The sequence below is a fragment of the Cetorhinus maximus genome, chromosome 2 (assembly GCF_964194155.1).
Source record: "Cetorhinus maximus chromosome 2, sCetMax3.hap1.1, whole genome shotgun sequence".
NCBI lineage: Eukaryota > Metazoa > Chordata > Chondrichthyes > Lamniformes > Cetorhinidae > Cetorhinus > Cetorhinus maximus.
In genome coordinates, this window is record NC_135880.1 from 174,327,808 (window position 1) to 174,354,512 (window position 26,705).

Sequence of the window (26,705 nt, forward strand, 5' to 3'; positions counted from 1 at the left end):
AGTATATTAGCATGGATAGAGGATTGACTAACTAATAGAAGACAGAGTTGGGATAAGGGGGGCATTTTCAGAATGGCAACCTGTAACTAGTAGAATGCCACAGGGATCAGTGCTGGAGCCACAGTTATTTACAATATATATTAATGACATGGATGAGGGAAGTGAATGTACTATCGCCAAGTTTGTGGATGACATAAAAATAGGTGGGAAGGCAAGTGGTGAGGATGACACAAAGAGTCTACAGAGGGATATAGACAGGTTAAATGAGTGAGCAAAAACTTGGCAGATGGAATAGAATGTGTAAAAATGTGAGGTTATGCACTTTGGCAGGAAGAATAGAGGAGCTGAATATTATTTAAATGGAGAAAGCTGCAGCACAGAGGGATTTGGGGGTCCTCGTGCGTGAACCCCAAAAAGCTAGCATACAAATTCAGAAGGTTATAGGGAAGGCAAATGGAATGTTGGCCTATATTTCAAAGGGAATGGAGTATAAAAATAGGGAAGTCTTACTAAAACTGTACAAGGCACTAGTTAGACCACACCTAGAATATTGTGAACAGTTTTGGTCCCCTTATCTAAGGAAAGATATACTGGCATTGGAGGCAGCCCAGAGAAGGTTCACCTGATTGATCCCAGGTATAGAGGGATTTCCTTATGAGGAGAGGTTGAGTAGATTGGGTCTGTACTCATTGGAGTTTAGAAGGATGAGGGGCGACCTTATTGAAACATAAGATTCTTAGGGGGCTTGATAGGGTAGATGCTGAGAGGTTGTTTCCCCTTGAGGGAGAGTCTAGGAACAGAGGGAATGATCTCACGGTAAGGGGGCACCCATTTAAAACAGAGATGAGGAGGAATTTCTTCTCCGAGTGTAGTGAATCTGTGGAATGCTTTACCGCAGAGGGCTGTAGAGGCTGGGTCGTTAGGTGTATTCAAGGCTGAGATAGACAGATTTTTAATCAGTAAGGGAATCAAGGGTTATGGGGAAAAGGTAGGAAAATGGAGTTAAGGATTATCAGATCAGCCATAATCTCATTGAATGGCGGTGCAGACTCGATGGGCCAGATAGCCTCCTTCTGTTCCTACGTCTTATGGTTTAGAGTGATAAGACAATTGCCTTACCCTGGCAGCACGGATGAGATCATTCATCTATTTTCTGCAATGGATGGCCGACCTCTTGTGTGCAGCATTGACATTGACCACCTCCACGCCGCCTCCCAAGCTGGAGTGGTGAGACTGATGGGCCTCCTGCGGCCAGAGCAGGAGTAGAGAACATCGCAACAGACCTCCACAGTGTCCAGAGGTTGTCCCAGGGATGCGTCAGAGAATTGGGGGATGGGGGCTGCACTCTTCTTGGCTTTTGGGGCCATGTCTTCACTGGAGCAGACCTGGGCTGCAGACATTGAGGCGTGTGCGTGTGACTGCAGTTTAAATATGGCGCCCTGTGTGAGGAAGCAGTGAGGTAATGATGTGGTAGGCAAATCGGACGCCGCCAGCCAGCAAGGTGGTGTGTTTCCTATGGCTGCATAATTAATGAGGTGAGAATGGGATGATACGGCGGGAAAACCCGCCATTACGGCCGGAGATGGAGGGCTAGGAGGGGAGGGGATAATAAATTACTTAGAAGGGATAGTCTGACTTTCCTCTTTGAAGTTGTAGCATTGAGCTGCTCTGTTTCTGTAGGCCCGAAGTGACAACTTTTGTATTGTGTGACACTGCTCCAATGTTCCAGGCCCCAAGCGGGGGGTGAACACTGGCGATGTGCCTTTACAGGCATAGTCAAGCCACCATTAATCATGCTAATGGCCCTGTCCCTGCAATTTTGTACAGGATCAGCAACCTTCACCTCAGGCAACCATGGGTTTTGCTCCACATCAGAAATGTTCCCCAATGGTTAGGAAGTCATGTAACAGTGCATTTAATAACAACAACAACTTGCATTTCTATCATGCCTTAAATGTAGTAACACATCCTAAGACAGTTCACAGGAACATTAACAAATGGAATTTGACAGTGAGCCACATAAGGAGTTTTAAGGACAGGTGACCGTATACTTGGTCAAAGAGGTTGTTTTTTAAGGGAATCTTAGTGGGGGGAGAGAGGTGGAGAGGTTTGAGTGAGAAAATTCCAGAGCTTAGGGCCCCAGCAACTGAAGGCATGGTGATCAGTGATGGAACAACTAAAATGGGGATGCTCAGGGAGCCAGAACTGGAGGAATGCAAAAATCTCAGATGGTTGTAAGCTGGAGGAAGTTAGAGGTAGGGAGGAGCGAGCCCATGGAGGGATCTGAACAATAAGAATATTAAAATGAAGACGTTCTGAACCTATCACCTCCACAAATTTCTATTACAGGACCTTCAGCAGCCTAACTTGGACATGCATAGACATAGTTTAGATGAAAAATGCCATTGGGATTGGTTCTTGTTCAGGTTTTCATTGCTTTTTGAAATGGAATGCAGTCCCTCTCCCACCTATGAAATTTAATGTACAATAGCTATGATCTCTCTAACCAGAATGTTCTTTCCTTGCTCAAAGTATTTGCCCTTTTTTCATTCACTTTGCCAATGCTGAGTTAAAGTCTGCTTGGTGTGAAGATCTCTGCAGCTAACTGAAAATAATAATCTTGCATTAGTTCTGAAATCTTCATTTGATACTTGCAGCATTTTTGCGCTCTGCTTGGTAAATACCTTGAGGGAATTATTGTATTTTTTTTAAATGGTATCATATGCTCTGTTGTGCTCATGAGTTTAATTTTATCTTCAAGCTTCACCACCCGTCACAAGGTTTCCGTTTTGGGACTGTTCGAGAAAGCAGTGCAGAGGATTATGTGAAGAAGAGTTTTCCAGAGATGAATGAATATATGAGAAGGTATGACGTGCCAACTACACCAGATGGTGTGAAATACTTGAAGTAAGTACCATGACCTATTCCACATTATCAAACTCTTTTGTCTCCTGATACCAGGCAATCTTATGCGCACTGCAGTTTTTTTCCCTGAATGATAAGTAATGATCCTATTCTGTGCCATGAAACATTTTTTGTATCACAAGTACAGCTCGGTGAATAAAATATAAAAGAGTGAAAAACATTGGAAATACTTAGCAGGTCAAGCATTGCCTGGAAAGAGAGAAACAGCGTTAACAGTTCGGGTCAATGTTTCAGTGAATATAATGTTTGCCACATTGTTATGCTCACTTATTTAATACCTGCTGGTTTCTCCCTCCGCTTGAGCTACTTTTTTAAGTCTGTTACAAGCATACATAGGAGATCTTGTGGCTCAGTAGGTAGCATCCCTGCCTCTGAGTCAGAAGCTCTGGGTTCACGTACCATGCCAGGAGTTGAGGCCAAAAGGAAGGCGTGTTCATAACAATGCCAAATGGGTTGAGTATGAACCTACAAATCCTTCCTACACACACCAATGGTAAGTGGTAAGAGCAGGAAAGATTCCTGGTCAGCCATGTGATGGAAAGAATATTAGAGCCTCTGCCATCATTATCCACAGTTCCAGACTACAACATGCATGAGGAGACTGAATTATGGGAGCTAAATTTGCCGATGGCGCCAAGATAGGTAGAAAAGTTGTCAAGGAGGTAAAGAATCTATAAAAGGGAATTAGATAGGTTAGGTGTCTGGACAGAATTTGGCAGATGGCGTATAATGTGGGAAAATGTGAACTTGTCCACTTAAGCAGGAAGAATAGAAAAGCATTATTCAATTTAAATGGAGAAGGATTGCAGAACTCTGTGGCATAGAGCGGTCTGAGTGACCTGGTTTTTTTTTTAATTCATTCACGGGATGTGGGCTTCGCTGGCTGGTCCAGCATTTATTACCTAGCTCTAGTTGCCCTTAAGAAGGTGGCGGTGAGCTGCCTTCTTGAACCACTGCAGTCCATGTGATGTAGGTACACCCATAGTGCTGTTAGAAAGGCAGTTCCAGGATTTTGATCCAGCGATAGTGAAGGAACTGAGATATATTTCCAAGGCAGGAAGAATAGAAAAGCATTATTCAATTTAAATGGAGAAGGATTGCAGAACTCTGTGGCATAGAGCGGTCTGAGTGACCTGGTATTTTTTTTTAATTCATTCACAGGATGTGGGCTTCGCTGGCTGGTCCAGCATTTATTACCTAGCCCTAGTTGCCCTTAAGAAGGTGGCAGTGAGCTGCCTTCTTGAACCACTGCAGTCCATGTGATGTAGGTACACCCATAGTGCTGTTAGGAAGGCAGTTCCAGGATTTTGATCCAGCGATAGTGAAGGAACTGAGATATATTTCCAAGTCAGGATGGTGAGCGACTTGGAGGGGAACTTCCAGGTAGTAGTGTTCCCATTTATATGAATCACAAAAAGTTAGTATTCAGGTACAGCAAGTGATTAGGGAGGCAAATGGAATGCAAGCACGTAGTGCAACAGCAATGGAATATAAAAGTAGGGAAGTTTTACTTCAGCTGTATAGGGCCTTAGTGAGACCACACTTGGAGTACTGTGTATAGTTTTCATCTCCTTATTTAAAAAAAGATATAATTGCATTTGAAGCAGAACGGAGAAGATTCACTGTACTCATTCCTGAAACGAGAAGCTTATCTTGTGAAGAAAGGTTGAATAGGTTAGGTCTATACCCATTGGAGTTTAGAAGAATGAGAGGTGATCTTATTGAAACATAAAAGATCCTGAGGGATCTATGTAAAAAGTGCATGTTGCCACAGCAACTGACTTCCTGAGTGAGCTGTAACACAGCACCACATAGGCATCTATGCTTCTGTTGCAAATCTGCGATGAGCGACTTTTTTTTTATCCCTCAAACACTATCTGTGTTTGTTTAAAATTTGTTTTATCACTGGATTTATATTCCACAGCTCCCGGCAAAGTGGAGAGATTATTTCCATCCCGGAGCTACAGGGTAAGGGGCCGACCATTTAGGACTGAGATGAGGAGATATTACTTCATTCAAAGGATTCTGAATCATAGAAACATAGAAAATAGGAGGAGTGGGTCATTCGGCCCTTCGAGACTGCTCCGCCCTTCAATATGATCATGGCTGATCCTCTATCTCAACTCCGTACTCCCTCGCTCTCCGTCGCCCTTGACACCCTTAGAGTCAAGAAATCTTATCTATTTCCTTCTTAATCTTTAGAGTTCTGTATCCCAGTGGGTGTGGATGCTCCATCATTGAATATATTTAAGGTTGGGATAGACTGATTTTTGGTGTCTAAGGGAACCAAGGGAAATGTGGAACGGGCGGAAAAGTGGAGCTGAACGGCGGAGCAGGCTGAACAGGCTGTGTGGTCTGCTCCTGTTCCAATTTCTTGTGCTTTTTGTCCTTGAGTCAGACAGACTGAGGCAGCCAGAAATTAAATGTGTTGAACGCACTCCAATTCCTGCGAGGTGATTTGGGCAAGCAGAGGGATTATTAGAATTGGTGTTGTGGGTAAAGTTTTAGTGGGAAGGCAAAAATGAAATGAAACTTCAGTTATGATGCAGAATCGTGGAGGAAAGTACCAGATGAAGGACGGAAACGTTTATTTTATGCTGCAAGCTGTTACAATCTGGAATGCAGAGCCTGAAAGGGCAGTGGAAGCCTATTCAATAATAATTTTCCAAAAGGGAATTGGATAAATTCTTGAAGGGAAGAATGTGCAAGGCCGTGTGGAAAGAGCATGAGAGTGGCACTAATTGGATTGCTGTTTCAAAAGAGGGGGCGATGGGCCGAATGGCTTACTTCATGCTGTATCGTTCTGCGATTCTATGAGCCCCCCATTTTCATGACTGTAGATTTGAGCATTATGCATTCTTAAGCATTCTAAGGTGCCCATCCCAGATGATAGCAGTGCAGAGCATATGTGTAATAAGACTTGGAGTAAAAGAAAAAAGTAAGAGACGAAGTGACCTTTGAGCAGCTGGATGTTTTGTGACTGGCGTGCAATTTGGCTGGGAATCAATGCAACCTGCACATGCACTGTCTCCATTGTGAATCAGAGCCTACCCAAACAGAATTCCTTCAACAAATGCAGATAGGCATGCATCTGCTTTTATTTGTTAATGGGTAGGTTGCAGTGGGTATATGGGTAGGTTACAGTGGGTGAATGGGTAGGTTGCAGTGGGTGGATGGGTAGGTTACAGTGGGTGGATGGTTAAAGTTACAGTGGGTGGATGGTTAAAGTTACAGTGGGTGAATGGGTAGGTTACAGTGGGTGGATGGGTAGGTTACAGTGGGTGAATGGGTGTGCCACTGCGGGTTGGCAAGGTTACATATAGAAAAACATATAGAATGATTCCCAAACAGGAAATTTATACTACAAATTTCTGAGCAAAATAATGGCAGTGCAAAAATCCAGGACACTAACCCTTTCCGGTAACGAGGTGGCCCCTGGAGAAACCCACTTCGAAAATATCAGAAACATTTCAAAAACAGCCAAATGTACTTTCTGTGTTTTTCTTTGAATTACTTTCACATTTAACTCCATGTCTATCAAACTTGGTCATGGGCGAAATCTAGAAGGATTCCACTTGTGTTGTAACTAATGGAAACTTGTTTTGATGTCCTTTCTCATTAACATGTTGCAGGGTGAGGCACTCAGCTGTTTCTGCTGGGAGTGTGCTCATTTGTTGTGTATAACTGAGGGTAAAATTGTAATGATGGTAATGCTCCAAAATTAAAATGATGAACGGAAATGGAAATCTTGGGGCTTCCACCCGCACCCCTGCCACCCCCTGTCCCAATCACCCACCCCTCCATTAAGCCTGAGATTTTTTTGGTGATAAATTGTAGCACTCTGACGTAGAAGTCAGTCAACTCTCAGATCAGGGCTCAGACCTGAGGCTCAGTACTATACAATGGAGTAATGGTGGATGAAGATTGAGGGAAAGAGGAACAGCAACCATTGCAATGTTCAGCCAGAAATAGGCAGGAGCCCTGTCAGGGCTCAACTGACTTTGTTGGGACCCTTAACGCCATCTTTGTATCAATCAGCACTCCCATCACTGCCCCCTCAACCCACTCATAATCCTCGATAGTACAAGTTGGGATGCAACCATTTAGAGAGATCCTTATCAAAGGAAAGCAGGAAGTGGGTCTGGCATTCATCTTTGTCTTCAATCTCTCAAGAATTTTGAGCCTTACATTCATCACCCCGCTGTGGTGAGCATTCAGCTTCCGTGCCCTTGACATGTGCTGCTTCATGTGATACCCAGTGTTCCACCCCTCCTATTTAAAGTATTGACGCTTGGACTTGCTGCCCTCTTAAAAGTCTATAAGCAATGTGTCACGACCAGGTAAAAGGCCTTCCCTTAAAATGGTCTGTGAGCTAAGAATTTGTATGCGTGCATGTAGCCCCCTTGCCCCCTTTGAATTTATGAATGGTTAAATTTAAAAATAGCCCAGCAGACAAGCTGTAGCCTTAAATAAGATAAAAGGTTAGTTTATTATGAAACTACTGCTGAAAGTTACTGAAGTAAAAGTGATAAATTTATTAGCTAAAGTGCAGATACAAAAATTAAAAGCAGATAAAGACTATAAGATACTTAAAACTATGATTCAAATCAATCTCGTAGATGTCATTGTGGGCTCGTTGTTTGAATTCCTACTTTCCAAAGGAAAAGGGGTTGAAATTTGAGGTTTAGCAGCTGCAATGACTTCTGTAGTTGAAGGTGGACTCAACAAGCAGAGCAGGTCTGAGAGTGAATGAAGGCTCCTATTTTTACTTTTATGGTACTGCAGGTGGTGGCTCTTGGTTTCCTGATTTAGTACAGCAGTCCAATAGCTGTTTCCAGAAACCTTCCTCGGTCTCTCCGTGTTGAGAAGCAGCTTCTGTTTCAAAGCATCTCTCTCATGATGTTTAAGATGGCTGTTCCTTTCGGCAGCTTCCAGCCTTTTCTCATAGGATTAAACTCAAAATAGGCTGCTCCTAAACTGATTAATCATGCTTCCACACTAGGTATTGGCCATCAAACAGTCTTTCTCCCACCTGGGTTTCTCTTTTTAGCTTTTCATTAAGGTCTTATCAGTTAGTTGTCTTTGTTCGGAAAGAAGCCCAGTAAGTGAAAGGATCTCATTTACACTTGTGGAACACTCGTTGAATCATGTCTTTTGCGATCCTTCTTCAGATAAGCAGTTTGATATGGTTTTGGGACCAACACAGAAAGGTGCCAAGTCGCTTGTCCAATACATCCCTTTCCCGAAGAAGGGCTTTTTTTAAAAAGTTTTTTTTTAGCAAACGTGCTTTTGAAACCTATAAAATTGTTACTGTATGTTCCTAACAAATGCAATTAGCACCAGCAGCCTTCCTATTCTACTTAAATGAGATCTGAGTGCAACCTGATGGGCAGAGGTGATCATCTCTCCCTCTCTGTATGAGCTACAGCCTACATTTGATCTACATTTGTGCTCAAGTGTCTGGTGTGGGATTTGAACCCACAACTCTCAGAGGCAGAATTAAGTGCTACTGCTGAGCCATGGCTGACACAATTTTGAACCATTCAGCTGTTTTTCTGAGTTGAAATGTTATGTTAAATATTAGTTATAAAAGATATCTTCCCGCTTTTTATGCCAGGTCATACCAGAACCCAACTGAAGGTCTGAATAAACACAACCAAGCAAATTATTTCCTTAACACTACAGATTAATGTTGGTTAAAATGGACTGATGCTATGTATTTTTCATCTGCAACGTATGGTTTTAGAAATAATGTGACATGTTGGCTTTTCATAAATTATTTTTCATTAAACCAAATTATATATTGATTGAAAAGGTGACACTTCATTTTGCATTAAAAAAACCTGTTTATTGATATAGCAGATGAGTAATTGTGTCTGGTGCTATACATTGAGAGAAATGTGAAGTTGATAAAACAGGGCTGGTGTCTCAGGATTATCGTCGCCTTAAAACTATCTGCATCTGCTCCAAGTCAATTGATTATATATTACTGTCAATTAATGATTTTATTCAATGACTTCAATTCTTCGATGCACAGCACAGATCAATTTGGGATGTCAATTTTGTGCTTAAGGCAGATTCAATCGAGGCATTCAAGAGGACGTTGGATCATTATCTGAAAAGAAAGAATGTTCAGGGCAACAGAAAGGCACTAGGTGAATTGCTCTTTCAGAGAAGCAGCATGGCCTTCTTCTGTGCTGTAACCATTCTATGATTCCACGTGGAAGAACTCTTCCAAAAATGATAGAAAAAAAAATAGATCACTAACTAGTTATTTCTGCAGAGTTCAACTGTCCTCAAGAAAGAATTCAGCGGAACGGTAGGCGCAAATGTGGAATGAACTCTTTGCTTCTGATTAAAGATGTGACTTCTCAACCTAGGAATGATCCACAAAGACTTGATGCCTTTATAATGGACAAAGCGCTGTTGGATTATGAGGTCTCAATTGATGCTGATTGCAAGTTACTAACCGTTGGAAAACCTTTTGCAATTGAAGGTATGCATTTCTTTAAACACATTCATATAGCAGATCTTCACTGGTGTTGCTCAAGATGGGTCACACTTGCAAGGAGAAGGAGGATTAATACACATAAATTCGAAAAGAATTTGTAAATTTCCCCAAAAAGATAATGAATTAAGTATATTATTTTTCATTGGTTCCTGGAAAAAGTCAGCAAGTTTATACTTAGCAACTTATGGTTGATATTTATAATATATTAAAAATCTGAGGTTTGTGCACATGCATTTCCGATTTTCAAATCTTATGTCTCATCACATTTTACCATGCTTTTGTGCCAGCTTTCTCATTACAAATTCCTATGTCCACATATAAAATGGAAAGTGCATATGTAAACTTGTCACACTGTAATTACACCCTCCTGCCAGTGGTAGCACTGTGGCAGCTCACTTGTGTCTCCCATCTCCTTCACCTGTTCGGTAAAGAAGCTCCGATGGTGCAACCAACTCTATGGACTGATTTTCGCTTTAGGTGGACATCAGGCTGACTAGGGGTGGGGGAGATGAGCAATTACCAATCAGTGGGAGGCATGATCAGTTTTAAAGATCAACTCTCGTTATAATAGAATCAGCAAACTACCAATTTTTTTTTGCTTCCAGGCCCCACAAGGAATGTCAGGCCTCCCCTGTTCCTGACATCCCTTATCTGACTGCCATGTCTTTCCAATTCACCGCGCCCCCTCCTAACCGCTTGCATGACTACAGGAGTCTGTTCCTTCGGCTTTCTGGCAGTGTCCTCCCCCTCACCCTGCCAGAATTCTGGTCATGCCAGCTGGCAAGCTAGTGTCAACAGTAAAGACTGTGATGTCCAGAAAGTTTGCCATTCACCTCAGCCTCAGACTGCATTGGACATATTGGGAAGTTGAGAGTTAATAATGATCTATATTAACAGAGTGGTGAAGAGACCAGCAGGTTGTCTGGGAAACACAAGGAGTATTGAAACATGGACTACAAACAAAGAGGTTCTGTTCCACTGTCAGGTTATCAACTGGAATGCAAAGGCAGGCTGCGGTCAGAATGGACATTGACCATGGCCTGAATCTTGCGCTCATCGGGCACACGCAAATCGGCGGGCCCAGAAGCGGACCTGATACACGCTTCCAGCCGCAATCAGCCCCTGGCCACAATTTCACGCTGGCTGGCCAATTAATTGGTAGCCAGCGCGAAACGTCCCATGAGAAAGGCTCAGCGCTGCCGGTGGGGTTGGGGTGGCGCAGGAAGAGGGCGAGCGCTGAGAGAAGTGAGGGTGTGGGCCGGCGCTCCCTGAAGGCTGACAGCTGCTGTGGAGCTGCCTCAGGGAGCTGCGATACGGCATGAATGAAATGAGGCCAACAAACTGCTGCGAACTGTGTTAATACTGCAAATTCAAGCACCTGACAGCAGACTACATAACACCTCAAACATCTTATCTTATTTTACTTAACCCCAGACATTTTATCCCACCCCGGATAGAGCTTGGAGACAAAACTTCAAGGCCACCTGAGCGATTTGCTCGTCCGCCAACCGTAAAAGTGGGGGCGGGCCATATAAAATCGCTGAGAATTGGCTCCTTGATGGGCTTAATTGTCACTGGGCGCGGTTCCGACTCCATGCCCGCCAACCGCAATGTTGCGTGCCAGCACGATGATGTCGGGACATGCGCCCGATGCCTTCTCGTGAGATTACAGGTGACTCCAGGTCGGGCAGGCCCCCCCCCCCCCCTCGAAGGTTCAACTTAAAACCCTGGCCCTTGGGCGATTATTGAAGAGCAAGCCAATAGTGTAGATGCTTTAAATAAATAACCAGCGTAACCATATGTTGGGAAGTATGCCATAAGGGGGTTAGAAGTTGACAACGGTCTGAAGATGCCAGTTTGTAGCACACAAAGGGCAGAAGTTGCAAGGCTAAGTCAGTTAGGAGGAGCAAGAGGGACCAGGATTACTACTCTTCATATTGGAATATTGGAATAACTGACCAATGGCTGGGAACCTGCCAAAGTAGACTAGATGGTGGGTGGGCCTTTATAATGACAGGGAAGCCTCGCATCCCATTCCCACCAGCCCTGACCCCCATTAAGTCAGTGGCAGAAATGGACTGACGCAGGAACCTGCTTGTTAATTAATTAGGCTAATTATTGAGCTATTTAAAGGTCATTATCCCTGAGCCCACCAGGATTTACTGGTGGCTCAGGGATTCTCCCAAACTCATATGGGTTTCCTGTGCCTCCTGGAGGCTGCCCAGTAAACCGTGTCGGGTTTGCCAGCAACTTCCCAGGGGAGCCCCTCTTTCAAAGACACCTAGTGCCTAGACCCAGCAGTGAGAAGGGGGCTGCCTAGCAAGGGCCACCCCCTGCCCTTCCTTCCAAAGACCCTCTCTGCAACCTTCACCCCCACTCACCTGTCTCCACCAGGGGTCCAGCAATGACCTCTGATGAAGGCCTCACTGAATTACCAGCAGCAGCTACCACTCTTGGTGGCATTGTGTGTGATGGAGAGCTGCCGGCCTCCGATTCGCTGGCAGGATTTCTGCCCTCCCTAAGGACTTAATTCTGTTGGAGGCCTGACGATGCCCACTTAAATGTCTTATTGCACTTACATAGCGTCAGACGCCTCTGAGAAAGGTGATATGCATTTCACACTCATGGGTTGAACCCCTGTGACCTACATTAAATTCATCCCAGTGTCTGTCCTGTACACTTCTTGAACCACTGCAATCCACATACTGCAGGCACATTCATCATTCATTGTCTGTTAGGCAGGGAATGCCAGAATTCTGATCCAGCAACAGTGAAGGAATGGTGACACAATTCCAAGTCAGGATGGTGTGGGACTTCGAGGGGAAGTTGAAGGTAATGGGGTTCCCATGCACCTGCTGCCCTTGTTCTTTCTTGGCAGTGAGAGGTCGCTGGTTTGGAAGGTGCTACCAAAGAAGCCTTGGTGAGTTGCTGCAGTGCAACTTGTAGATGGCGCACACTGCTGCTCCTGTGCTCTGGTGATGGAGGGAATGAATGTTTAAGGTGGTGGATGGGGTGCCAGTCATGCAGGCCACCTTGTCCTGAATGGCATTGAGCTTTTTGAGAGTTGTTGAAGCTGCACTGAGGCCGCACATCTCCATCCAGGAACTTAGGTCTGGGCTTAAATTTTCACATGTCAACATTCATCTAATCCTGGTTATATCTGTTATCGTCCTTGCAGGTTATCACTTTAAAGAAAAAGAGTAAATTACCTTTAATGTGAACAGGATTACTATTTCAATCTCATCCAAGTGGATTTGAAGCTGCAAAATGATTCATGAGCAAATTAACTATTATAAAGTGAACCAAGCCATCCCAGTTTGTATCTGTGTCACAATCTAAAATGCTTCAACTTTGCTATGCTTTGCATTTTAAGTGGATGAATGTATTTGATTAATTTTGTATAGAAGGAATGCAGAAAATCCAAATTCATATGATTTATCTCTGGAACTGATTACTCTGCTGAGATGTCAGATGATTTAATTATCAATCTTAATATCTAGTGATTGAGGTGTGAAACTAGAGAATTCAGGGCAGAAATCACCAGTTCCTTATCCATTATGAAGTTGTTTAATTCCCCCTCAGGACACTAATAAAGAAGAAAAAAAGCAGAGAAAAGTGAGGAACACAAATAATCTGAAGGTTAATTAAAATGAAGTTGAGGTATGCAATATTTGAGTTAACATGTTCCTATGAAATTCATTTAGCCACGATTTCAATGCTCCATTTAAACAATAGCGAGATAAATATCATACGAACCTCATGTTAGCATGATTGTATGTTACTATTACCTGGTAAATTTCACCTTTATAGTTCATATAAGTTCCAGGTAATGGCTTGTTAACATGCTAAAACAAATTAACATGCTTGTACAGGTAAATAACTTAGAACTATATAAATGATCTTTTGGAAGAAGAGGTAACAAGCGGATCAGGTAGTATGCCAAGAACTGTTTGGAAAGATGTGTTTGAAGTCTTGTGTCAGCTTTTGTAATATCTTCTTCTTCTCCTGTCCACAAGACACTAATTCAGGCTTCAGTTTCTCCCCCAAACCCAGGAAGCACTTAACATCATTCTTCACAAGTGTACTTGGGGTGTGTGTCATCCAGAGTGCATTCCAGCTGAGCTTAATCCTGTTCTCAGCCAATTCCAAGATCATTGTTTGAGGGAAGCAGGAACATTGGTCAGTTTATCCTTCCAAACAGAGGCTTTGAATATAACTCTACAAGTTACAACAACTCACATCCCTATAAAAGCCTTTAATGTGGTCAGCCGTCCCAAAGTGCTTCTCAGGAGCATTATCAGACAAAATTTGACACTGAGCCACTTACAGTGGTATTAGGATAGATGACCAAAAGCTTGGTCAAAGGACTAGGTGTTGAGGAATGTCTTAAAGCAAGAGAGAGGTAGATGGGTGGAGAGGTTTAGGGAGGAAATTCTCGAATTTAGGGCCTAGGCAACTGTTATTATGATGGTGGAAGGATTACAATAGGAGATGCGCAAGAGGCTAGAACTGGAGGAATGCAGAAATCTCGGAGGGCTGTTAGAGTGATAGGGTTACAAAGGTACCATTTATAGGTAGAATAATGTTTTTTTTAGGGACATGCATCATGTCTGCAGCCAGCAATAACAATACGTGAAGTATTTGCAAATTGATGTAATTGAAAAGAGAATTTTAAACAATTCTGTTTGGTCAATGCAGACATTGCCAAATCAATGCCCTAGCTCCCTTAACACAAAGCAAAGGATAAACAAGAATTACCTAGCTTGTTATTTGAGTTTGTGGCTTATTTCCATATCACTCGGAACTATATTCACTGCTCCCCTTCATTCCCGCGATTCACAGTGACACATTAAACAGATTGCATTGTTTCGCAATAATTACTGGCTGTACTATTAACTAGTAATCAAATGGTAATTATCTCTCCAAGACCTTGCGTTAATTAATTTCACATAGCTTATTGGTCACCAAGGTTAATTGCAAAGGTTAAAGTGACACCTTTGGTTAATTGCAAAGCAAACCCCGAAATAGGGTAGGACCGCTCTTGCATGTGGCACACTTTGGCTTATGAAAAGCAAGCACCCAGGAGTGATTTCAAGCCTCGCCTTTAATTGCGGATAATAATTAGAAAACTGCTCGAGCTGCACTCTCGTTGTTTACAAAAGTGTCAGACTGCCTTGATGTAAATGCTTCCTTGCGATCACTCAGGGAAATCTCTAGCTCTCTGACCTATTGGGATAACCAGGGGTAGCTTTTGCCATCTATTTCGCTGTCATAACCAATTTCTTTTCCCCATAACTTTAGGCCAGCTCCTTTGCTGCGTCGGTAAACACACTGACTCTGATTGCCCTGCTTTTCTCTGACAATTCCCGTTTCTAGGCTATGGAATTGGCCTTCTACAGAACTCCCCATTGACTTCAAACATTTCTGAACTAATTAGCCAGTACAAGTCCGATGGGTTCATGGATATGCTGCACGACAAATGGTACAAGGTCGTGCCGTGTGGTAAAAGGAGCTTTGCTGTGACTGAGGTAAGAAATCTTTTCAAGAGGAAGAAATGTGTTTGGCATTCACCAGGCATGACTATTATGTTTTAATGATGGGAGTGTAACCGTCGGTACACTCCCTCTCGTAGCCTGTTATATTCGGCTGAATTGGATTGGACAAGGAGGCCTGGGCTTTCCGCTTGAATGCACAGTAGTTTTCAGAAAATATGAACAACCAGTCGACAAATGTTTCACAAGGGAGGGGTACCAAATGTAGTACATTCCATATTTCTGATGCTGCAAGTTATCAACAGCAACTTTCTACTATAATCACATTTCCCAACACTTAATTATATTGAGTAGTAAACATCTGTCATCTTATCCGCAGTGATCTTTCAATTTTCTGTGGGATCACTAAAATCATTTTAATTTTATTCCATTTTAATTTTCCAGCTCATATGATTTTTTTTTGGGGCGGGGGGGATCGATGTGTGGCAACCAGGGGTGGTCAGGAAGATCCTTTACAAATAAAACAATGTGCAGGGCTATAGGAAGAAGGAGGGGGGTGGCAGTAGGTGAATTGCTCCTTCGGAGAATCGGTACAGACATGACGGGTCAAATGGCCTCCTGTGGTGTTGCCATTCTGTGATTCTGAACAGCCTTGGATGCAGGACAGAGGCAATATTTGTAATGAAAGAGAAAAAAGGAAGACACATTTATATAGAACAAAAACAAAAAAATGCTGGAAAAACTCAGCAGGTCTGACAGCATCTGCGGAGAGAGAGACAGAGTTAACGTTTCAAGTCCGTATGATTCTTCTTCAGAGCTTTGAAACGTTAACTTTGTCTTTCTCTCCACAGATGCTGTCAGACCTGCTGAGTTTATCCAGCACTTTTTGTTCTTGTTTCAGATTTCAATGTTACTAAAGCATATTATATGGTCATTATCACACTGCTGTTTGGGGGGACTTGCTGAGTTTTGCTTTTTACACATTTATAGAGCATCTTTCAGGACCTTAGTATGTCCCAAAGCACTTCACAGCCAATTAAGTAACTTTGCAGCGTAGTCACTGTTGTAATGTAGGAAATGCAGCAGCCAATTTGCCCTCAGCAAGTCCCCCTAAACAGCAGTGTGATAATGACCATATAAATCTGCTTTAGTAAGATTGGCCGAGGGATCAATGTTAGCCAAGATATAACTCCACTAGCCTTCTTCGAGGTAGTGCCATAATCCACCTCAGAGAGCAGACAGGGACTAGCTTTAACAGTTTATCTGAAAGGCAGCACCTCCAATTGTTGGGGCATTTTGTTAGCACTGCACTGAAGTGTTAACCTAGATTCGTCCTGCTCAAATCCTTTGAGTGGGACTGGAACCCATAACCATCTGGCTGATCTGCAAAGTGAAGGAGTCGCAAGCACGTGAACTGTATTTCACTTTACTATAGATAGCCTTTTTTCAACCCCATAATGAAGCAAACCGCTGAACCGTAGCTTAGTGTGGCCCAGTAGATTCCCAAATGCCAGTCACATGCTTAGAGTGAAAAATTACACGCTACTGATGCTGGGATTAATTTAAGCACTCGCTGTACATTCTGGTCAACTGCCAGCAGCCAAAAATGGTTGGTGGAACAGGTTTGAGGGCGACAGTGCAAAGTTCACGGTTATGACGCACAAGCTCAGCTACTTCACAGAGCAAGTGCAAAAAAAATGAAACTTGAAAGTTTGATTTGCAGATCAGCCAGATGGTTATGGGTTCCAGTCCCACTCAAAGGATTTGAGTAGGGTGAATCTAGGTTAACTTTCAAGTTAACTGAAAGAATTGTGCATTGGCGCATCTTTGAGAGATCTCTTGGAGAGTGTTAATAAAAATGACTGCTTAACTCTTCTGCTCCTTCATGCCCAAGGTTGTCTGGACCGGATAATTTAATCTTAAACTGGGTTGGGGGGAGAGGGGGGAGGGTTGGGGGTGGGGATTGTAGGGAGAGGGGGGCGTTGTGGGGAGGGGGTGGAAGGCTTGATGGAAAGTTAATGATGCTGACAGGTTATGAGCCAAAAGAACGTTATCTGAAAGAAAATCAGGGCGGGCAATAAATGCTGGCCTTGCCAGCGACACCCATATCCCAAGAACAAATAAAACAAAATAAAACCTTGCCTGATATGTTGGCAACTCTAATGTGCTAATATCACAATTAGTCATTTAAATTGCTGGCTGCAAAATGTGATAGGAGAAAACTGGAGGTGTATTTAAATAAATTTGACAGCACTCCAAGAGAGTTTCAGTGCGTTTTTGCAGCGGTGAATTTGAAAACCTTTGAAAAGTGGAGTGAGCTCTAAAGATGTTAACTTCATCTCCTGGGAATGTTGAGTCAGGAAATGTTGACTTTGACATTTCAGCATTTTTAAGTGTGTTGTGATTCAGTATTAAGTCTAAAAGCCTAAAGCAACATGAAGAGGAAGGGGATCCAGAGAGAACTGCATGAGTAGCATCACTGGGATCGGTTTCATGTGCCTTTATGTCTCCATTGCCTTAGGCATATGCCATCAGATTCCTGGTGTCCCTAAGCATGTGTTCTCATTTTCTGGTGTCTTAGTCACATATGCTCATGTTCCCTGTGTTGCAGTCACATGTTCTCGTGTCCCTGGAGCCAAGGCTGTGTATTACTCACGTCAATCTAAGCTGATTGATGGAAAATCCATAATTCAACTACAAGAGATTCCCAGTTTTTGCAACATGACTGCCCTACACAAAAGAGAGTTGTTAACATAACCCCTTGAGTGTTCTCAGCAGTGCTGCTCTTTTGCCAGGGCTTCAAGAGGGTTTGTTAACACCTGATTAAAACAAAGAGATGAAAGGGCTGCAAATGCTCAGTGCCTTCACGCCAAAACAGATGTGAAAGTCAATGACTGATTTATCTTTACAATAAAATTTGGCATTAGCCAGCACAAGCCATAAAATAGTACTCAGCCAGTCCAAAGGATTACAAAATATGTTGAGGAGGTTATGACAGCTGAATCAACTATAAGGGTTACAGAGGCATGCTAGTTTCGATTTCCACTCTCAGCTCTGCTCAGATGATTGAGAGCTTAAATCTTCCTACAGGACCATTGATACATAACTTAGGGCGGGGAGGGGGGGGGAGGGGGTGGCGTGGTGGAGGGCTGGTTTTCGCCCATCTGGACACAGCGTCCAATCCATCAATGTTGATTTTGCAGCAGTTTTGCCAGAATGTTTGTTGATCTGGCTTCAAGAAAGACAATAGTGTTTGTGGACGGTCCTCCCATTGAATCTGGAGGATGTGGCGGAGGCATTGCTGATGGAATTTCTCCAGCGCTTTTATGTGTTGCTGATACGCAGTACAGGAGTGCGGTGATGACAATTGCTCTGTACACTAGGACTTCCGTTGACTTGCGGGGGTCTTTGTTGTCAAACACTCACTGCCACAGTTTGTAGAAGGCTGAGCTGGCGCAGCTGATCCGGTGTTGGATCTCCTCGTCAGTGACAGCCGCCAAGATATGGGAAGTGTTCAACACATTCCAGAGTCTCTCCTCCAACGTATAGGGCTGGGAGGTGGAATATTTAGCTAACCGGGTGCGGGTTGACCTAGGAGCCCAACTCTCGGGGAAAAGAATAAGGGATATTTCAGCGACGGTGGGGGAGTCGTTTGCCGGGGCACTGTAGGAGAGTGGCTGGTTGGTGCCGGCAAAACCATAGGAGCGATGTGTGGGGGAGGTTCAGGCGGCAAGCGCAAAGGAACAAGTCGGGGGTCTTTCCACGCCATGCGAGTGGGCACCATGGCAATCCCATTGACAACAAACCGTAACTCTGTATACACAAGGTTCTCTCAGATGCTGTAAACTGTGAGTTAAGAATATCAGAAATTATCTGTGATCCACGGTTGGGTCGGGAATCAGGCCTGGGGGGGGTGTTGTGAAGGCGGGAGGTCGGGTGTCGTGGGGGGTGGTGGGGTGTCCCATGGTGGGTTGGGGGGTGGGGAGTCCCGTGAGGGGTTGGGGGAGTGGAGGGAGGGTGTTGTTTAGTGCAATGGTTCCCAGAAGCTAAAAATGGTTTTAATTCTAGCCTTTTCTGGGTAGCCATTGCTGTGACACACAGTCAGGGCCATCCGAAGTTTGCAATTTAAAATGCATTTTCGGATGGTTCCCAGTGCAGGGCAATTGCCCATCAGAAGCTTGACCTTCCTGGGCAATTGCTGTGCAAGCTTTACCTGGAACCTCCAGTGGGGTGGCCGGAGGTGGGGGTTCCCCAGCACATCTTTGGATAATCCTTCAGATACACTGCTCTGGAGCTCGGAAGTTATGGAAGCTTCATCAGCTCCACCACGTTCCCAGAGCCAGATGTGTACAGCGCACACACGAAAATCAAGGATCTTGGGAAATATGGAATAAACAGCGCCCCCGCAGCACACAACGTGGGACACTCCCCTCAATTACAGCATGGTCCTGTAACATTCGGGACAGTTGGTCACTCTGGGGCAGGATTTTCAGCTTGGCGTGTGGTCGCGCATCCGACAAACATGAGCGTATAATAGCTTGCGATGGTGTCGGGCGAACGTCCCGATGTCATCGCGCACTTGCACAATGTTTTGTTCGGCGGGCACGCGCAGGAGTCGGCGGTGTGCCCGCCAACAATTAAGAGGGCTGTTAAGCCCATTAATCAATTAATCAAAGTGAATTTTACACCTTACAGTTGGCGGGTGGGCGAATAGGCCAGGCGGCCTTTGCATTTTTTGCAAAACCTCATCCATGGGCGGAATGAGCTTTTTCCCAGTAAGCTTTATGAGCATGATGCGACCGTCACAGGTTAAAGAGGTTTCCATCTAGGTGGAATTTAATACTCACACCAGGGGGCAGTTGAAATTTGATGAGGTAAATAGCCGCTGTCAGGTAGATTGTAAATAATATTGGAGCTGTCACACAGCCTTGCTTGATCCCAGTCCAGATTTTGGAGGCACCTTTCTCAGGTCTCCCACGCAAGGCAGTTTCAGTCACATGATGAAGCAATTGCAGGGTTGTGAATAAGTTTCTTGGACATCCTAATCTTTGGAGCACGATCCAAAGAGCTTTGCGATTTACTGAATCGGCTGTTTTGGTCAGGTTGACGAATGCAGTGAAGATTTCCTGATATTGTTCACAACAATTTTCCTGGCATTGTCTGACAAAAGTGACCATGCCACCCACACTGTGGCCGGAATTTTCCAGCGCCACGTGGCGAGGCTGGCGAGTCATCGAAATCTCCACCCACATCAGCGGGACCGGAAGATCCTGCCGGCATGAGGGGCTGGAAAATTCCAGCCTGTGTCACTGGAAGGGTTTTCCCAGCCACAGGAACCAGGCAATTCAGGAGAACGTGTGCCCAAAAAGCGACTTCCCTGCCAGGCCCTGTCTTCTCAACTCTCAAATGGCCAGCATTCCGGGGGAGGACAAAGTAAAGGCTGCAAAGACACTTGAAGCTCTGCTTGAAACGCGGCAGCTTTGACATTAAATGTGCTCAAAGACCTGTGGGTCGAGAATTGGCCTGTTCCAGTCACATGAAGACCCATGGCAGCAACTGACAACCCTGCCATCCTCAAATCGAGGGTCAGCCAAAGACAACATAACTTGGGCTAACATGTCAGTGGGCAGTGGGGGAGTGCTACTTTGCTGCAGGTATTCAGCTTCAGATGAGACATTAAGTTGGCACCCACCAGTTAAAGTGGACGGAAATGACCCCATGGCAGTGTTTCAGGAAGAGTTGGCGAGCCCTTCTCATATGCTGAGAAGTATTTAATGCTGAGAAGTATTTAACCCTTTATCAACCCCAAAAGAAGAGATTAACTGGTCACATTTTGTTTGTGAATGCATGGGGAGAATTCTCTGCCTGCGATCGGCTCCATGTCGCCATTTTACGTGGGCAGGCCAATTAAGGCCCACCCAGCGTGTTGCACGGCCGGTAGCACTCAGCGCTACCTGTGCGGGCAGGGGGCGGTGGGAAGAGGGAGAGTTGGAGCCTGCGCTATTTCGCATGCATATGCACGAGCTGGGACATGTTTATGAAATGTGAATAAATTATTTATAAATTGTATTAAACCTTCAGGAAACCTCATCCTGCCCGTGGATGAGGTTTCCTGAAAAACGCGAAGGCCACCTGGGCTCTTCGCCTGCCTCCCGCCAACCTTAAGGTTGGACAGGCAGCATTGATAATTAGTTTAATTGGCTTTTTAATGGCCTTAACTGGTCCTTGAAAGATCTGAGTGATGCGCGGTGATGTCAGGACGCACGCCCGATGTCACCGCGCATCATTTTACGCGTCGGTGCGTGGAGCCCGCCCCTGCATGCTGATGTGAAAATTCTCCCCCATGATGCAATTTTAGAGAGATAAAAAGAAAGAGCTTTATATGGTGCTTTTCCTGACCTCAGGATGCCTCAGTGCATTATAGTCAGTTAACTACTTTTGAACTGTAGCTAATGTTATAGATGAATGTTGCAGCCAATTTGTGCAAAGCCAGTGTTTATTTCCCAACCCTTATTGCTCTTGAACGGGCTTGAATACAAGGAGATTGAGGGGAGATTTATACACGTGTACAAGATTATGAGAGGTTTAGATAAGGTAGACAAAGTAAAGCTGCTCCCATTAGCTGACAGTACAAGGGCTAGGGGACACTAATTTAAGGTTTTGGGCAAGCAGTCGAGGGGAGAATATGAGGAAGAACTTTTGTTACGGAACGAGTGGTAATGACCTGGAACTACAGGGGTGATGTCAGCGGAGATGATCAATGATTTCAAAAGGAAATTGGATAGGTACTTGAGAGAAATAAACTTGCAGGGCTACAGGGATAGAGCAGGGAATGGGAGTCACTGATTGCTCCACAGAGAGTCGGCATGGATCCGATGGGCTAAGTGGCCTCCTGTGAAAACTCTATGATACCCAGTCCACGTGTATAGGTACTCCCGCAGCGCTGTTAGGGAGGAAGTTCCAGGACTTTGACACCGTGTGGGTAAAGGAATGGTAGCAATATATTCCCAAGTCAAGGTGGTGTGTGGCTTAGAGAGGAACTTGCAGGTGGTGGTGTTTCCATGCCTCTGCTGCCCTTGTGGTAGAGGTCTGGGTTTTGGGAGGTGATGTCAAAGGAACCTTGGCGAGTTGCTGCAGTGCATTTTGTAGATGGCACACACTGCAACCAGTGTGCCAGTGATGAATGGAAGTCAAAATCTACCTCAGTATTTCTACTCAGTACGATTGGTTTCACTGTTGCTGCAATTCTGCCAAGATAACAGCTGTATTTATGCTCATTGCTTTGTACTAGTGCCTGAATCTCTAACTCATAGTCTGCAAATTTAATTTGAATTAACACTCACATTTCTAACCCCCTGTATCAATTAACTCAGCACATAATGGACACCGGCTATTTGTTTTACACCCCAATTGCACTTGTCTCTGGTCGCAAATACACAGGAAGCTCCACCCCATACCAGCCCAAAATGCAAATTTGAAGTCTACATTAAGGCAAAAAAAATTGTGGCAAACTAACCATCTATTTTTCAGCACCCTTTGACTATGAGGCTGCAGCTTTATCCCTGCATGAATTAAAATCTTCCACTGGAAGAAAGTTCTGATACACAGTCAGTGAGGAGAGCCTCTCCTGCCACCTTGTGCGTGCACTGAATAGTACAACCGAAAATAAAAATAAAACGCAATGAAGGTGAACACAGTTTTTAAAAAAGCTAGCAGGGAGTCAGTATGTTGATTCCGAACGTATTCTGACCTGAACTCGTTACAGTAGAAATTTCTATTCCTTTAGTCCTATGTGCGCACAAAAGAATATGAAAAGTTGGATGGGTTCCTGATAGCAGATCATAGGTACAGGAGGAGGCCATGTAATCCCCCAAGCCTCTTCCGCCATTCACTGAGATCATGCCTGATCATGGGGCCTTTGCCACATATCCCTTAATACCTTTGGCTAACAAAAGTCCATCAATCTCAAATTTAAGTTAGCAATTGATCCAGCATCAATTGTCCTTTACAGTAGAGATTTGCAAAGTTGTACCACCCTTGGTGTATTGGGGTATTTTCTAACTACAATCCTGAAAGATCTGGCTCTCGTTTTTTAGGCTATTTTCCCCAAGTTCTAGACTGTCCAACCAGCACAATTAGTTTCCCTCCATCTGGTGGAGATAGAAGTGCAACTAGATCGATCCTGTGCAGGGGCAATGCACCTACCACAAAACGGAATTGATGGTGGCGTTCGATGGGCCTACTGCTAAGGTCCTGAGTTATCATTGATGCTAGGAACAATAGATCTGGTATGCCACTGTCTCTGATGTTTTGACTGCCATGCGACAAAATATTTACATTCAAATTGATGAAGAGTGTCAAAAATAAGTAGAAAACATCATTGGCTATTTTATGTACAAGATGATCTCCTGTGGCATTGTTCCCGAGCTGTTTTTTCTAATTGTATCCCTCCTTGTAAATTGCCTGCTTGCTTGCCTTCACTGTCCAATTCCTTTTATGTCCTATTCTTGTGGTTCTTTTTCCTCTGCTTTCCCCTTTTCCCTCTGCATGGGCAGTTGTGCGATATTCCCCTGCCTGATTAAAAAAAACTAGGAAAGATGCGTATCAGGGCAGCTGTTTGTCTTACATTAAATCGGGCAAGGTTAAAATTCCCCCCACACGCTGTTATCAGTCATAAATTATGAAACGGCTCAACCTTGAGCTCTGCCTAGATGGGAGGAGCGAGGGTGTGGATTTCCTGGGGAGCAAAATAAGTTGTAACATCTAAAACTCAAACAGATAAGCACTGTACTCACCAAATCCCTTATTGCCCAGAATATCTTACACACTCCTTAGCAACTAAGCTCCTGAGGTGTAATAGAGACACTTGCTCTCTGTTCGCAGACTTTACAAATGGGTATCAAGCACTTTTCAGGACTCTTTGTGTTACTCTGCGTGGGTGTCGTCGGTTCCCTCCTTACAACAGTCGGCGAACACATAATCTACAGACTGGTGCTTCCACGGATCAAAAGGAAACCACGACTGAAATATTGGCTGCATACAAGCCAGGTAGGAGTCAATGCAAACATAGCATTGCTACGGTTCCCATCGAAACCACACAGGAACACGAGCAATTTTGTATACTTTCGTTTGCAGACCTGAAAATCTGTGATGCTGTGGCTCCTAATGAAATGCCCACATTCCTCCCATGGATCCAACCTCCTTACAGAACCAACTGTGAGGTTTCCCGTTGCCACGATGTTAATAATTGCTGAGCAATAACACTGCAGGTACCCAGCAAGAAGGATTTTGTAAAGTTAGCTGGAGGCCGTGGTATCCTAGAAAGTCCCTATCATAAATTATGACCTGGGGACTACACAAGAAGCTGTCACGAAAGCAGAGTACTGCAAATGCTAGAAACCTAAGGCTGTCTCAGTTCCCCCCCCAATGTTAGATGGATTGCATCGTGGCCTTATTGATAAAATATTCTAAAATAACCAAGAAAAACAAGTCTCCAGTGTTCACAACTTTACAATTCCACCCCCCAATGCCCAGTTCACAATCTCTCTTCCTGTTGAAACTTTTCCCATTCCAATTCCAGTTGTAGTTACATTTCTCCCTTTGATGCTGAAACTTGAAAGCACTTACTGTGCACCCAAACAAGAGTGAACACGGCTCTGAGGCAAGTGACTTCTCGTTACACGCAATGGCTTGAGATACAACAAAGGTTTACTCACTGAACTTCCCCCCCACTGCTGACAACAAACCCAATACATCATACATCAGTTGGTTCAATAGATAAAAACACAGTTGTAGACTCTCTTGTTACTGTTGGAGTGTGAAACCACAGACTCAAAAGATTAAATTTTCATTTCTTCATTGGCTGTAAAAGTGCTAACAAATCACAACTTGCATTTATAAAGTCGCTTTAGCGTAATAAAAGGTCCCAAGGTCCTTCACTGGGGGGTGTTATCAAAAGAAAAATTCAACACCGAGCCATGTGAAGAGATATTAGGGTGATGACCAAAAGCTTGGCCAAAGAAGCATCTTAAAGCAGGGGAGAGAAGTGGTGAGGTGAGGAGGTTTAAGGGAGGAAATTCCAGAGCTTAGGGCCCAGGCAGCTAAATAAGTAGAATGCACCTGGACAGCCTTAATCCAGATTCAGTTGGTCACAGGACCACAGTAAAGTGTTCGTCATAGTGTCTTGATGATCTAGTGTAGACATGGGCCAAAAATGGGAAACAGAAATTGGCAGGTAATGCTTTGTATATACAGCATGACATTGATTGGGAAGTCTAGCTGGCAGACAACATTTTAGTCCATTATTTTGGTTGTCTGTAAAATTGATTATGTATCAAAGAAGCAGGATATCTTCGCCTGCATTCCTGAGCGATTGCTCTCAGTGCCTGTTAAAGGCTGAGACTCAGTGAATTAGGAAGTGTGTTCATAGGAGGAAACTCCCAGTCAGATCTATAAACCTGTTCCAGTATTAGCAGGATTGATACGAAGCACACTAAGAGAGTGAGTGGAAGTGAATGTGCTTTCCTTTGTTTTGTGATGCTATACCTGGTAATGAAATGAGAGTGAATCTCATTTCATGTTTTTTGTGTGATGGGGAGGTGTCACGAGGGCTATGCCCCTATATGTTTGAAAACCCGATTTTAACTTTCAACTGACTGGAAATTTTGCAATTTGAACTGAGACAGAGCAAATGGCTTAAAAATGCAAGGCCACCTTCTAGGGTAAAAAGGTGAGAAACCAAAAGATCACCCTTTGGGGGAGTGCGAAGAGAGAGACTAGAACTAGGGGTCACTGTTTAAAAATAAGTAGTCACTCATTTAAGACAGAGATGAGGAGAATTTTTTTCCCTGAGGAACCCTCTTCCTTGAAAGGCAGTGGAAGCAGAGTCTTTGAATACTTTTAAGGCAGAGGTAGATAGATTCTTGTTAAGGGGGTGAAAGTTACCAGGGGAAGGCAGGAATGTGGGGTTCATGTTAAAATCAGATCAGCCATGATTTTATTGAATGGCGGAGCAGGCTCGAGGGGCCGAGTGGCCTACTCCTGCTCCTAATTCATATGAGGGAGCTGTGCTTACTGAGTTAATTGGAACTATATATGTGGTATCAGGGCTTTCCTGCCTTTCAAGAAAAACACATGTCAAATTGGAATGAAGTGTAAATTGGAGTTTATACCTGGCCCAACAGCTCTGTCATTATCTGGATGACATTCATAAGAACAGGCGGAGGCCATTCAGCCCCCTTTAGCCTGTTCTGCCACTCAATTAGATCACAGCTGATCTGTATCTTAACTCCATCTTACCTGTCTAGGTTCTGTAACCCTTAATACCCTTGCCTAATAAAAATCTACCCATCTCACTTCTGACATTTTCAATTTGATCTCCAGCCTCAACAGCTTTTTGGGGGAGAGCGTTCCCGAATGTCATTACTCTTTAGGTGACAAGTGCTTCCTGACATTACCCCTTAACTGCAATTTTAAGGTTGTGCCTCCTTATTTTGTACTCTCGTCGCTTGAGGAAAATGTTTCTCTTTATCTACCTTATCGACTCCTTTGAATACCTCAGGTGCATCACCCACTAATCTTCTATATTTAAGCAAACGCAAGCCTAATCTATATAAACCTACCCTCATAATGTAATCCTCACAGTTCTTTAGAATTCAATAAATTGGTAAACCTAATGAACTCTTGCAATACTGCTCCTTCATGTGCCTGCTTTAGAGGATTTATTCATGTCATATACCTAAATCATGGTGGTGTGGTGGTAATATCATTGGCCTAAT

The 26,705-nt window shown here is 44.0% G+C and overlaps 1 protein-coding gene across 1 annotated transcript in view; it reads left to right on the forward strand.

Annotated features, from left to right (window-relative positions):
- The window catches only part of grin3a (glutamate receptor, ionotropic, N-methyl-D-aspartate 3A), a 144,944-nt gene that overhangs the window by 109,877 nt on the left and 8,362 nt on the right, over positions 1-26,705 (forward strand). Inside the window, exons 4-7 of the mRNA XM_078570840.1 lie at positions 2,762-2,907; positions 9,306-9,421; positions 14,813-14,964; positions 23,812-23,976. Of these exons, the coding sequence (XP_078426966.1) occupies positions 2,762-2,907; positions 9,306-9,421; positions 14,813-14,964; positions 23,812-23,976 (579 nt within the window). The remainder of the gene's footprint in view (positions 1-2,761; positions 2,908-9,305; positions 9,422-14,812; positions 14,965-23,811; positions 23,977-26,705) is intronic.